Source organism: Sorghum bicolor, chromosome 4 (genome assembly GCF_000003195.3).
Source record: "Sorghum bicolor cultivar BTx623 chromosome 4, Sorghum_bicolor_NCBIv3, whole genome shotgun sequence".
NCBI classification, from domain to species: Eukaryota; Viridiplantae; Streptophyta; class Magnoliopsida; order Poales; family Poaceae; genus Sorghum; species Sorghum bicolor.
Genome location: NC_012873.2, coordinates 8,100,223 through 8,115,328, shown reverse-complemented (window position 1 = coordinate 8,115,328; position 15,106 = coordinate 8,100,223). Strand labels below are relative to the sequence as shown.

General features: G+C 41.3%; 1 protein-coding gene across 1 annotated transcript; it reads right to left on the bottom strand.

The window, feature by feature from the left end:
* On the bottom strand, window positions 1,541-5,117 carry LOC8085532 (elongation factor 1-gamma 2). Its single transcript, XM_002451737.2, has 7 exons — window positions 4,963-5,117; window positions 3,786-3,935; window positions 3,652-3,712; window positions 3,512-3,564; window positions 3,309-3,410; window positions 2,731-3,232; window positions 1,541-2,178 (listed from the first exon to the last, which is right to left on the bottom strand). Exons 1-7 carry the CDS (start codon window positions 4,969-4,971, stop codon window positions 1,799-1,801), a joined length of 1,257 nt encoding a protein of 418 aa, XP_002451782.1. The 5' UTR covers window positions 4,972-5,117; the 3' UTR covers window positions 1,541-1,798.

Sequence of the window (15,106 nt, the reverse complement as noted above, 5' to 3'; positions counted from 1 at the left end):
TATATTCGCCTAAATTTTGTTTTGGAAGGCAAACATAAAATTCAGAGTCTTGTTCGATAGGCGTTTGCAAGGGGGATCGGGTTGAATTCAAGTACTATTTGGTTCGATGATTTTGCTATTCAGGCCTTGTTTAGTTTCCAAAAAAAAATTGCAAAGAAATTAAATTATCCATCACATGTATGAAACACTAAATATAGGTAAAAGTAATAACTAATTATACAGTTTGGCTGTAATTTACAAGATTAATCTTTTGAGCCTAGTTAGTCTATGATTAGACAAATATTCGTCAAATACAAACAAAAATGCTACGGTGTTTATTTTATAAATTTTTTTGAACTAAACAAGGCCTCAATCCCATTTCGCCTGGAAAAAGTGCTACAGGTCTGAGGTGCTCGTCATCCCATTTGGATGATGGAAGTCAGTACCTCGCTGCAGTGAGATATCGTGCCACCCAAACATGTGAGAACCTTCCCTGTGATTATTTCCCTTTACCCCCTCTTTCCAATGAGGCCTGGTTTAGTTTGTAAAAATTTTCGTTTTGGGCTACCGTAGCACTTTCGTTTTTATTTGACAAATATTGTCCAATCACGGAGTAACTATACTTAAAAGATTCATCTCACAAATTACACAAATTACAGGTAAATTGTGGAATTAGTTTTTATTTTTATCTATATTTAATACTCCATGCATGCGACTAAAGATTTAATGTGACGGAGAATCTTAAATTTTTTTCGAACTAAACAAGATAGTCGTTTTTTACGAATTACGAGGCATAGCTTTTACTGTGTACTCCCTCATAAAGTTTGGATTAAACATTAAAAATATAAATCATGAATAATTTTTAAGTTATTGAGTTTGAAAATGTGAATCGTATCAATAGATTGTCTTCAAAAGTATCTTTATAAAAATATACATATATTATTTTTTGATAAATATTTTTATAAAAACAAGAGTCAAAGTTAGGTTTTTGGAGACCATGTCATTGTGGGTATAAACAATGGGTATGGAGAGAGTAGATGTATAATAAAATCTATGCACTTAAAAAATTAATTTAGAGTGGAGAAAGTAGCATCTATTTATTTTGGTTGTCTTCAGTCAAATATCTTTAATTTTACATCAAATAGGTTTTGAGAGCATTAAACTCGTGTCATCCTGTCTTATCTTAAATTATAGTTGTTCTAACTTTTCTAGATATTAGTTTCATTATATAAGGCAATCAACCTGTTCGCAGCCATTGGGTAGTATTTTTTTTCTCACAATAGTTTCAGCAGTGGTACCACCAATAGTTTCAGCAGTGGTTTTTGAACCTATTCTCAAAAGTAGATGGCACCATATTCCATCACATCTAGCTCTCCAACCAGGTGCATTATTCTCAAAAGCAGATGGAACCGTATTCCATCACATCTAGCTTTCCAACCAAACGCACCTTTGTGTAACTGAGTCCCAACAGTTCTACTGTGTCTAATGATAACGATAACGGTTTCGCCGGCATCGCTTACGATCACAACCAGGCCGTAGTGTACCCCCAAAAAACGCACACTAAATGAATAAATAGTATATGTGAATGAGACGTTTATGAGAAGTGTATAGGATGCACATGTCATACACGATTCCAATGCAATAATCCAGAGATTGCACGCGAGTACAACCTTCCCCAATTCCCTTTACCATGGCCAAAACTCCCCCAACACAGAAAATAACCAGTACGCCCATATCAAAACTAACATTCATGGCTGTTTTAGAATTGGACCCAAAAACCTAAACTCTTTCCTCCGTGCCATTCCAAAAGCAATGAGGCTCACTTGAAGCATTTTGCATCCAGCAATGCCTCGCCCTCAAAGGGCTCCTGGTCCTCGATCATGGCATTGACCCGCTCCTTCTGGGCCTCATCAGAGAGGTCAACCTTGGTCCACTCGTACAGCTCCATGTCATAGACTTCATCCATGACAAACTTGGGGATTTCTGAGCCACGGAAGAGCCACAGGCCCTTGACCTTGAAAGGGGGCTCAGAGCCAACCACAAGCATCTTGCCAAAGGCGTATTTGCGGCACAGGTCCATCCGCTGCAGGAACCCACCAACCTTGTTCAGGGTCACAAATGAGACAGTGTTCTCATCATTGTACTTGTAGTCACAGAACCACAGGGAGTAGCCCTCTGGGTCATACATGTCCCAGAAACCTGAAAATACATGGGAGTTCAGTTCAGTTGACTTGTACATTGCAACACTAACATATCCAAACAAAATTTTCGAACTGCTTAAAACACCAAAAGAATATGCCAAACACAGCTGTCTTATTTAACTTGACCAGCTGTCTTATTTAACTTGACCAGCTGTCTTATTTAACTTGAAGGACACGTTTGCTTATAGTTTATAGTAATATCTTATGTAATCACAATCATTGTTAAAACTATAAACCATAATCATTGTTAAAACCAGAAACCACATCACTAGCAAAAATTAAAGGTGTGTTGTTTGCTAAAATAGCAAGCTTGCTATCCCTAAACTTTCGCTTGCCATAGATAGCATGCTGTCCTCACTGGCTATCCCTATCCCATACAAAGGCTGTCGTGGAACTTTACGCTTTGGGTGAATTTTTTATTTTACACAATGGCTAAATCTTGTAGTTTAAAATATAATTTTACCTAGTCTCTTGGAAATGCTCTTAAAACTATGTAACTATAACAATTGTTAAAAAATTTCAACAGGAATTTGATAACAAGCAAACATACCTTTAATAGCAACCTCACGGAAGTTGGTTTTCGTGTTAGAGTACAGCCTCTTCCAATCATCAAGAATCATCTTGCTTGGAGGAAGCAAATCAAGGGGATTCTTTGGCTTAGGCTTTGGTGCCTCCTCTTCCTCTGCTGGCTTCTCAGCTACCTTGGGCTTCGGGGCCTCTTTTTGGGCCTCCTTTTTGGCTTCCTTAGGCTTCTGCTCTTTGGCTGGAGCAGCCTTCTTTGGAACAGGTGGCACAGCTTCTGCCTGCTTCACATCTCCAATGACCTTTTTGAAGTTTGGTTGGTTAACCATGGTCCAGAAGTACCTCTCAACATGAGGGAATTCTGAGGTAAAACTCTTAGTCAAGATACGGCTAAAGCCCAAATAAAGATTGCATGTCAGCACGATATCTGCAAGAGTCACTGAATGCCCAACAAGGAATGTGTTTGATGCAAGATGAGTGTTCAGGGAACCAAATGCTCTCTTCAAGGCAGCAATGGCCGATTCTTCTGTCTGTAGGACAAATGAGAATATAAGACTACAATCAAGATACTGAGGAAAAAAGTGTAAGCCAAATGACAATACATACCACAGCAGCATAAGGATAAAACCCCATACGTGGGTACAACCACTTTCCAGTGTTTGCATCGACCTCTGTCGTAGCAAAGTCCATCCATTGCTCAATATGGGCCTGAAACAAGCACAGGTTCAAACAGACAGAAACATCTAAGCGAAAAATTGCATGCATGAAAATATTAAATGATTTTGAATGAAATATTGAACAACACTCACATAATCAATCAGTGAAGATCCATAAAGTGGGTTGTCAGCCTTCAAGCGAGTAACTTCAGGGAGATGACAGAATTCAGTGCCCAATCAAATAAATGCAAACAGAACACTAAACAAACCAATGGTTGCTACATTTGAATTACCATATCTTGCAATTGCATTGCTCTCAAAAACAGGACCATCAGGTGTCTCCAGGACAGGAACCTGCAAAGAAGTGCCCAATTTACATCCTGGACTATTTTATCACCGTCTTTAACATATACAGAATTTTTCATACCTTCCCAATAGGGTTCATCTTGAGGAACTCTGGAGTTTTGTTGGAAACACCCATTTGAAAGTCCTTTGCAAGCTCAACCTTGACACCACTGTATTCCGCGGCAATTAGTGTTTTGAATGCATTTTTGTTAGCACTGCCAGCATGCAGTACCTACACAGTGCAGAAGGTTGGTCATATGTCTACAAAGCGACAAAACATATCAAAGTCTGGAATATAATAGGAAACAGAATCTTTAGTCTAGCACAACTGAAGTCAGTAGACGATTGTGTAAACTGATAAGAGTGTGGAATCATAAGGAGAAGACCACATCTACATAAGGTAATCAATAAAAAAACAATATGATATAAACAACAATGATGCTTATATTGATGCCTATCTCTAGTACAAAAGTTAAGGAAAAATAAATTCAAAAGGGGGTGTAAAGGTGAATATGCCTTTTGTGCTCAGAAGAAGCAGAACTGAAGTGCATTCTGCTTAGCATCAGCAAGGATTACATTGTCAATCACTTGGTGCTTATCAGGCTCAGGGAAAAGTTGAATGAACTTTTTGTATTGGAAACACCAAACAAATTAACACAAAATTATAAGCTCAGACCAAGGATTATATTGTCAATGACTTGATGCTCGTTAGCTCACCAAACATGTTAAAAGAAAACTTCTATGCAAATCAGCATCAGAGACTAGCTAATGTTAAAAGCATGGAATGCCTAAAAGAGTGACAAGGATCAACCACATGTTTAAAGAAAACCACTACAAAAATGAGCGGTAAAACAGGGGTCGTCTGCTACCTCACAAGTCACAAGTTCATTCTTATTATACGATCTGATGATGGGAATAAAGAACCCTTCGTCTGTGATAAGGAGAACGTGTAACCAAGCAGCTAAGGCAACAAGATAAGGGTAATCAGCAATATCCATCCATGGACAAAAATTTAGCGACCAAATCTTATGTTAATGTGAGAGACAACATATATCCACGATGTAGGCTGCACCGTAGGAATGCATAGAAGCCCATGAATGGAAATCAATTTACCAGAAAATAACATGCCACACCACAAGTCGAAACTACAATAAAATTATCTCGCTAATACAAGCTACTTAAACGCCCTTATAGCATATAAAAAATCTAAGAGCAAGAGGCTACTTAAACAACTAGTACAAGTTAGAACAAACACTTACAAGAGCCATCTCGACGAGAAGCTAGCTTCGCTCGATCTCAGATCTGCACAACAGCAACAAAAACAAGACCTGCGTCGCTGCGGCTCGCCGCCGCCGAATGCTTACAACAGCGACGAGGTGTGTGGGGAATCAAGATAAAATTAGGGTTTCTATGAGGAGATAGTTTATATAGGCACGGGTATTGAATTGGGCCGGCTGCTTCCTGGGCCGCAAGCGTCGCTGAGTTACTCGAGCATTGGCCACTGGGGCTGCCGTGGGCCGTGGTGTCAATTTCACGTGCTCCAATAATGATATTCTGCTAAAGAAAACCAATAGTGGATGCGGTCTACTAAAAAAATGGATACGGTATTCCTTTTTCTTTATTTTTTTCTCTTTCGACTTAACCCATGGACAAGATCGCGATTGAGAACATGTTTGCTTTGTCTCAGTAGATTTTTTTTTTCTAATTGAAACAAGAACAAGAAGGATTTTTTTTTTGAAAGAACAAGAAGTATTTAATCAAAGCACGGTGCGTTAATATGGATGCAGAATTTCATATTCAACAATTAATCGACATTTGGAAATTTAAGAAGTCCTGGTGACACGGATCTCACTTCACTTTGTGTAATTGTGTTGTGCAGCAATCCCGTTCCAAGTCACTTTATATATTTTTTTTAAACATATGCTCGAACTCATGTAAACATCACATTTGAAGTATCATTTTTGGGATAACCATATATACGTTCGGACTCGTAAAAAGTTGATTAAACGGCTCATATTAACTCGAACTTTTGCGTTGAGCAAGGCCATCAGAGTTTTTGAGGTCAGAAGCCTAATTTTCACTCAGGAAAGGGCCTACTAAAGCCTCGCTTGGTAAGGGTGGATCACCATCCATCCATGTGGAGTGAGTTGGGCCTTGCCGTGTGTGTGTTTGTTTTTTTGGTCCCATAGCCCATACGCGAATGAGTAGTCTTATGGGCTAGGCTTCGTAATGGGTTTAAAATCAAGAGAATACTCACGAAACCGAAGATCGATTCGTCGTGGTTTCCCTGCCGCGCCTGGCTCTCTAGTCTCTACGCTCCACTAGGTGTGCACCGGTGGCAGAGGCAGCGGCGGCGACACGTGTCTACGTAGAATCTGGCAGAAGGCAAGGTGTCCCTGTATCCTCGTGTTTATACTGTGACTGTGAGTGGTTAGATTGATGGAATCAAGCGGGAGTCGTGTGCCGCTCACCACATGTTCGACGAAATGCGCCGCGGAAGAGGCTTCGCAGGTTCTAGTGTCTTACGATTAGGATTCGCGAGATCTTCGCTATAGTCAATTTTGTGTGCGCTGAGGTTTAGTTTCGCGTACAAGCCTGGTGAGTAGTCACTAGAAAAAAAAAATGATAGCGGTATTTTTCTGCTAGCGATCTTTGATATATATATATATATAAGCTGCTTTGTGCTGGAATATAGCGACTGATCTTTGACGCGTGCTATGCTGGAACATCAATACTATAGCGCTGCTCATTTGTACACACCATACAAGCTGCGTCTTGTTCGTTTGTGAAGATTTGGCAGAGCGTAGACAGAAAGCAACGGTTCAGAGCTCAAGAGCAGGCAACTTTCTACATATTGATTGATTACAACTTGCTACTGCAAAATCTGGCAACGGCGAGTTATCTACCAGTTTACCAACAAAGCCACTGGTGTCTTATCAACCTTATCTCCAACATCTTCAACTAGTGGCGCGCGGTAAGCACCAAACATTTCATCTTGATCTCATGATAGAAAGTACTCCCTCGGTACCTAAAAAATATGACGTTTTGGACATGATTACGGTAGCCAAGAAGTGATTAATTAGGAGGTATTTTTCCTTGTCTGCCCTTATTAGATAGAGTTGTTGGTGTACTATAAACGACTTTCTGTAGTCGTGATGGCTAGTGCATTGAGGACTGAGTCATTGACCTTGAGGTGGTGGGTTTGATTCCTGGCTGGCCCCATTTTTTTTACAACGCTTGGAGTGCTTCGTCCGTTCGAGTCATTAATGGCGAGCTTCGTCCGTTCGAGTCATTAATGGTGAGAGCTGAACAGACGCAAAGCGAAGGGTAAACCCGTCCGAGTGGAGTCACGTGAGCATGAAACGTCAGGTTTTTTGATTTCACGTTAGAAGTCCAGAACGTCTAGTTTTTTAATATGGAGGGAGTATGCTTTTTTCCCCATTGTATATTGTCTTAGCTTGAAATAACTCACCAGACAAAAGCAGAATGCATAAATTTGTTACCTGCACTGAAATCATTGTGTGTGTTTGTTTGGGTTGGGATTGGGAGGGAGAAGGTAGTGCCCAGATCCCCTTTTTACAAAAATACAAAAACGAAAATGGAGAAGTGTATATATATAAGTATCTCTCTGGCCTATCGGAAAATAGAATTATTCATAGATTGAATTCCTGTTATTATATTTATATCCTAGGAAACTAGAATTCTGACGATTCTCCTCATCCTATCCACTAGCTGGACTTGTCAGCGTCATGCTTCTTCTCAGCAAACTGCCCCCTTCTCGGTTTACCATCCGACACACATATAGACAAACTTGGCTCTAGCACATGAGGGCCTCAAAATGTTTCAGAAGTATTTGAGTATTTGACAAATTCAAATCTTGGTTTTGCTTGTACTATTTTTTTTATTTCAAAACTTTGAATGGTCTACAAAAGTCTTTTTTTTTGCATGTTGAAGGCACTTTTTATACCAAAACTGTAGCACTCAAATAGATTTACATGTTTGTAGTTTTGAGTTTTTAAATTTGAAGTTGTTATGATATTAAAAAAATACATAAATTATCAGCAACTTAATATGTTGCTGAGGCTTTATACTATTCTCTCGACATCCTAACAATCTCAAATACAAAAACTCAAAACTACAAACATATAGATTGGCTGTCCATTCGGTCGCTTTTCAAAACAAAACATTTGATAGTTCTTAGGTCCAAAACACCCCCGCGCCGCTCCCGCACGGGCGGCACGGGAGGCGAAACCCTAAGCGCAGCCAACCTCCCCTCCTCTCCGTTCTTCCCCCTCGCCGCCGCCGGAGAAGGCAGCCGGGAGGCCCGCGCGGGCTTCTGCGAGGGTGGCGGCAAGGCCTCTCTCCTCGCGCGGGTCGGGCTCTCCGTGCGGGAGGGGGCTCGGCGGCGGCCATGGCACCGGCGGTGGCGCGCGGGTGCGAGACGGTGCTGCGCGTCTTGGGGACCCAGCGGCGGAGGTGGAGTGACCATGGCGAGCACAGCTGTGGAGCTATCGGCCGTGGTTCGGGCTACCTTGGGCGTTAGTCGGCTACTTTTGCTCGGCGTCGGGCCAACAGCGACGGCGGCGGCTCCAGCAACCACATCCGGCACCCGGGCGGCCGGATCCGGCCTTCCGCCGGCCGGATCTGGCGTTCCCGCGCGGTGGTGTTGGTGCGGCGGCGCGGAGGTGAGGTGTGCCGCGCGGTGCCCTTGGGCGCCGTTCCCCTCCCTAGAGGCGCCATTAGAGGTTGCTCCCCTCCTCTGGTCGTGAACAGTAGGAAGTCGGCGGCGGCGTGGTGGTGTGGTCGGCTGCAGATTGCTTGGAAGCGGCAGTGACGCCGTGGTGGCGTGATTGATGGTGGCCAAGAAGGAGCGCCAGAGGTGCCATGGTAGCGTGGCTGGGGCTTCGGTCTGTTGGGGTGGAGGTCGGTGGACGGCAGGGGTCAGTGGTGGTGGTGGTGCTGTCCCAATCCAACCGAGCTAGGAGTGGCAAGGCTCGTGTCGATGTCCCAATCTAACCGGGCAAGGCGATGGGCAGTGCGTTGATCATTCTCCGTGAAGGCCCATGTTTTGTCCTCTTTGGGCAGCTGTGATTGAGGCAATGGCGAGACGATGGAGAAATTGAGGAGTCGATCCACTGTACCATGTCACCCCAGCGGTGGAGGAAGCTCGGGAACTCGGTGATCCATGGAGTGGTAGTAGTGGTCCGGCGGTCGATGTCCCAATCTGACGCGCTTTGAGTGGCTTTGTCGGTTGTCTTGGAGAATCGAGATCTAGGATGGAGTTTTGTTTTGTTGGGTGTGTTTGGTACGGCTTGGGTCACTCTTTTGTTTGTGCCATTGTTTGGTCGTGGGTGAGAGATCGGTGACCAAGTGTGTGTCGCTTGGATTAGACGGGTCTTTTTGGTCTTGTTGCCGTCGTTGAGTAGTTTAATAGTATAGTCGGGTCACTTGACCAAGTCGAGTTGTAACTGGGTATCTAGGTGTGCATTGGAGTAGGGCACCCTCCAAATTGTTTGGTATTTCTAGTCCGATTTCCAATAAAAAAACTAGGCTGGCATTTGCCTTTTACTTTTTATTCGTCTAATAGAAATCCCAGCAAAGCTTTTGCCGGCCATTCGAAAAAAACATATAGATCGCTTTGGATGCTACAAATTTGGTATAAAATGTGTCTTTATTTGATAACATATAAAAATGATATTAATTTTCTAATGTGACAAGCGAAAGTACATGATTATTATGATGCTGAAATTTTATATAATTTTTTGAGCATTTTAACATCGTCAAATGAAAAAAATCAAAACTAGAAAGTTATAAATCTCATCGAGATGTATAACTTTCATATAAAAATCATCTTCATTGGATATCGTATCGAAGAGTTATGATTTTTCGAAAGTTCGGTCTTGTCACACTATTTCCGGTGGCGCGACAATACGATACTGTCATGCCAACTGGAGTGACGCGACAAGCTTTTTCATGTCAGCCGTCGAATGTGATGTATCTTGCCACGCTAACGCATATAGTGTGACTATGTTATCTGGTTGCACCAGCGGGATTGACGCAACCAAAGAGACTATATGATATAAAATATTTTTTGAGATGATTAATATTGAAATATTTATTAAAAAATGATTAAAACATAAAAAACTCCATAAGTTCGCAGGGTGCTCGGGCAGCCAACCCGCGTACGATAACGAGTGGTGTCTGGTGCAAGTGCCTCAGCCTCACCTTTTCTCTCTTAATTGATTGGGCAGTGTGCCCCTTTCAAAAAAAAATGAAAAAGAAAATTATGACGGCTGATAGATTCGTGCTTGGCAATCTATGTTTTCCATACTAATATTAGTTTCTAACATCACCTGAGCTGTCATTCATGCCTAACATAATCTTGAAATCTTGTGGCATGGCATTTAGTTCCCAAATAAGTGGCTGTGGCTCAACCCTCCATCCTACCCCTAGGTTACCTTATCCACTAGCTCAGTTAGTGTACTCTCTGTTTTATTCGATCTTTTTGTTGTTTCTTTAATAGCATCCTGTTGTTGCAGGCATGTGCTGCAGCCGCTTAGGGCATGTTTTGGTGATCACATCGTCATCTTATGGTATTATCCAAGTAAAACTTTTTTATCCAATATGAAACCCTAAATTAGATCATATCTCTGAGAATAGCAATTTTAATTCTAGTTTTTTATTCATTTTTTAAAAAACATTTTCCAAATTCTAGCTTTTTTGTTGTTGTGTTTCATTGATCTGCATTTTGACTTGTGATAGATCTTTTAAAGGAACTATTCATTGCCGGTGTTCCCGTAGGATTTCTCACTGACATGTAAAATTTGATGTTTTGTATTGATCATATTTTGTAACTCCTTTTTGACAATGGAAGACTCCAAAGATATATCCTGTCCTATTTTTTCCCTAATTAAGATAAAGGTGCAAGAGTGGAAAAGGAAGCAATAATTTGGTGGGTCTACTAGCACTTCTCAGGTCCTATAGGTTCCTGTGGAGGCAAATTCCATGCTGGTGTTAAGAAAATCCCCTCGTCTATCCCACTCAAAATCACAAGTGTAAGGCACGGGCTAGATCGTAATTGCTCTCACTTGGGCTGTAGTGCTGTTGCTATGTATGGGTTGGGCAGTGCTTCGTGATAATTTTGTCAACCTACGTGAGGTCTTCTTAGCAAAATGTTCTTACCCCATAGGTCAAGTTTTTTTAATAGTACATCTTCTGGTTTTACTTTTAAAATAATGTTGGACTGTCACACCTTCAAAACTAAACACTTCACTGTTTGACATCGTAGCATGATTATGCCATTTGCTTTTTCTGTATTAGCCTCCATATATGTTTGTACTGTAATGTTTTAGTCTTCAATTGCCAATAAGTGTAGACTGCATGGTTATATTGTATATATATATATATATATATATATATATATATATATATATATATATATATATATATATATATATATATATATATATATATATATATGTTTCACATGATCCCACCCCCTCCCACACACACGGGGTCCATGTAGCATGGAGCACAGCGTCTTTTTGCACAAAGCCATGATCCCATTGGATTTGCAGAGCCTTCAGAAAGCTACATTTTTGTTCGGCACAAGTCTATCATTGAGCTGGGCACCTTACATCTTGTGACAGTGAGTGAGTTACTTTCACACTCACTCTCTCTAGGAGTGATTGAAAAACTATATACGTATGCATCTTAACCATCATACAACCTGGCTTTCTGTGGCAGCGAACATTATCCATCATTACGAATGGTAGTTCGAGCACAGGCTGAAAATTTCATCTACTTCTGTGAACATGTAGTGTGGCCTATCTGAAGTGACAATTAGCAAAAAGTGGTTATTTGGTTTACATACTAATAGCGTTATTCTTGGCATGATTTTCTGGCATTTCCGATGGACATCTCAAGTGAGACAATAATATTATGGCGCACAGTGAGATTTCATGGATATGTAAGTCATTTTCTGCCAGATTCTGTGGAGATCTATGAATGAAGAAGCGACTATACCATTCACTGTATTTGAACATCTTTTTGCTCACCATTTGAGCTGACTGTATGCTGCTAATAGTCCATTAAGATGCTATTTCATAAGATGACATCATGCTGCTTTTATCGAACTGACCAAATTTCTGAATCAGTCCATGGCTCATAGCTGCACGCATTCTTCTTACCAGCTCGTTTATGCATCCTCTGTGTAATCTCTGGGCGGCGCTGGATCCAATGTCTCAAAGACAACCTCTGCAATCTAGCTGAAATTTCTGATGATTCAGAACTCTGGAACCATGCTTGACAAATCTTGTGCAGAGCTAGGTGGAAAGGTCAGATGGAGAGATGTGCTCATCAACAAGATGAACCAGCATAATGTTCCTCTCTCCAAATAAAACTGTATGCAGTCTGCTGATATTTGGCACACACCATGGATCCTTCTACACCTTACTTCTTCCAGAGAGCTCACTGCAGGGTATATAGTACTCGATACCGATGCGCTGGAAATTAAATTTGCCAGATCCACTCTACATCTTGCATGAAGATCTCTGATTGTCTGCGTTGCATGGGCATTGCAGGCAGGTCGATCGATCGGTCGGCTTTTCAACTTTTGCACTCTTTTGTTTTTGTATGTATGCCATGTATTGCATGCTGTGATGATCTACACAATTTCATCTAACCGTGAGAGTGTGGTGCATGTACATACAGAGGCCATCAGTGGGCGCGGCCTTGCTGCCCGGCCGCAGCCTGCTCCTTTTGCATAAATCTGCAGCATTAGCGCGCTAGGCCTGCTTGTCCCCGCTGCCGTTTGTCCCCAATGGGGATCACGAGAGTGTGGAGGAACAAGTTGCCCAGAATTTGGCTGAACACCCATGGAAGGGTGTGGGCTTGTCATGTTGGAAGAGCCGTCGCTTTCATCGTTAAGCAGTTTCTGCTTGTCTGCTGCCCAGTCAGAGCAATAAGAGAGGAAGGGAGCGCCGCTGGCTGGGCTGGGCTGCTGGATGCATGGATCATGCATGTGTGATTGTGAGATTAACAAAAGCCAGGGTATGGCCATTTTCTTGCATGCTACGGAGTGGAGATGCTGCGATGTCGTTATAGCTAATGAGCTTTGCCCTCTTTGAGTGGTGAAAGGGCAATGCAAGCTACTGGTTGAACAGTCAGAGCCTCAGAGGGATGTAGATGTAGATCGGTTAGCAAAGCAAATGTACTCTGTCCTGTTCCAAATTCATGGTGAGGTTTTGGCAGATATAGTTGGCCATGACTAACGTGATCGATCCGTAGAATTAGGCAAATCATTTGTGTGTTGTTGCGTTTAATTTATCAATTGCTTTTAATTAATCTAATTAGCACAACATCTGGTTCATTGCTGTCTTGTGCTGGTGCAGGTTAGCGTAGCCTCATGAGCTTCGTCGTTCTTTCAGCACTCAAGTTATTCTTCCACAATTAATATGCTCTGCCAACAGAAGGCGCACTTGATCCTGGTTTCTGTGAAGTTTAATAATAATACCCCCTAATCACATCTCCTTGGTACTTGCTCTAACCCACTCTTCCTAATAATAATAGTCCAATACTAGCTTCTTTAGCTGTGGACTATGGTAGAGGCAAAAGCTAGTACTATATTCTGTTTGTTTGCTGCTGTCACTAAATCCAAAAGCCATGCTTGCATGGGTCCCAAGGTGCAGGAAGTGTCTCATTGCCTGCTCATACCTTCAATGCTGTGTTCTCTCTATTCTGTGAGAGAGAGAGAGAGAGAGAGTTATTAGCCTCAGTGAGACCTATCCATGATCCTGCTATTGAAATCACTCAGATCCCTGTGGCCTCCCTCTGAATCGCTCCAGCTTTTGTTTAACAAATCTGTCATTTATACTACAGTATTGCAAGAGAGCCAGGAGAACATTGATGGCATGTGAGAGTTCGTCCTATCTAGCCCTAGATTGACCATGTCATGGTACTGGTGACCTACAGACGTACAATGATTGCTGATACGCACTAGGTATCTTATCCACTAACGACGTTTCTTTTCATTAATAAAATAACATTAAAACATCTTTGTGGGGTGTGTTCATCAGCAGGAAGTAGGAAAACCTAACGGCGTGTAGTTAGCACCTAAAAAAATACTAAGACCTAGATATTTGTATGCACATTACCCAAAAAAGAATGTTACACACATTACAGACTACTAGAAGGCATTATAAGTACATGGCGACACATACTTGCATGTACCCCAGTGCCCGCAAGCTAGAAGTGTAAGTTTTGTAGGTATTTGTAGCCTAGTCAAGCATTGCAAAAGTCCATTTTATTTTTGTTTGGCTTTGCAATGAAAGCACTATTTTGTTTGCAAAGCTAGCCATTTGACATGGCCCAGAAGACCACTTTCCAGGGTAAATAACATATATATAGCTTACAAGCAGGGAAATCGGTGAAATGTCGAAATTTCATTTCACTAGCTAATAAAATATTTAGATTTACCTAGCATATTAATCAGTTATTAGTAGCAAGTTACACACTCCAAAAAAAACAATGAGGTAGTACTGTTTAAATTAAGTGTATATGCTTTGTCTAGTAATAAATGAAAAGAAAAGAGAGGGGATTCATTCATCTTGTTACTGGATAAAACCGAGGAATTCAGTCAAGTTTTCAATCCTTGTTATATGTGGCTCCAAGATCCAGTTTGTTATATGTCGGATCAATTTTATTTTCAGGCAACTTCATGCGTATTTAAGTACTAAACATTTTTTGCATTTTTATAATCAACCAATATACCTACAAAAGTTAGCATTTGGCATTATATATAGGAATTCTACTCCAAAGTCCAAAGGTATTGACTAATTAAGTAACTATTTTATCCTGGCGCAAATCTGAATTACATCTGGATGGAATTTGCTAATACTCCTCGCATAAGCTGTTGGGTGCGATAATAGTTTTAAATCTCCAGCTATAGCTGCCGCTATATATAGCCCGCTATAGCCTTTTGAGGCAGGATACCGCTATTTATGTTCATATACAATTAGCCGTTATATCCCGCTATAGCCCGATTTAGCACCGCTATTAATTGTTTTAAACATAAACCGCTAAACACCTTAGCCCGCTATTTAAAACCTTTATATGGTTGTATATAACAACAACAATATTCATGGTGCAACTGCAACATGATCATAATAGTCAAATATTGTATGTAACATAATAGAGTGCAATAGCGTTCTCAATTCCATATGCATGGAAAGGATTTTGTAAAATAATCATTGCACGACATCTGTGTGGGCCGGGGCCACTTGGTGGATCGGAGTTGCATAAGATCTTATAGTTGTGTGCTCGATCTGGAATGAATGTTTTGCACCCACAGTGTGCTGTGTGTGTTTGTTCAACCGTTTCCCTTTGGTTCCTCATAATATCCCT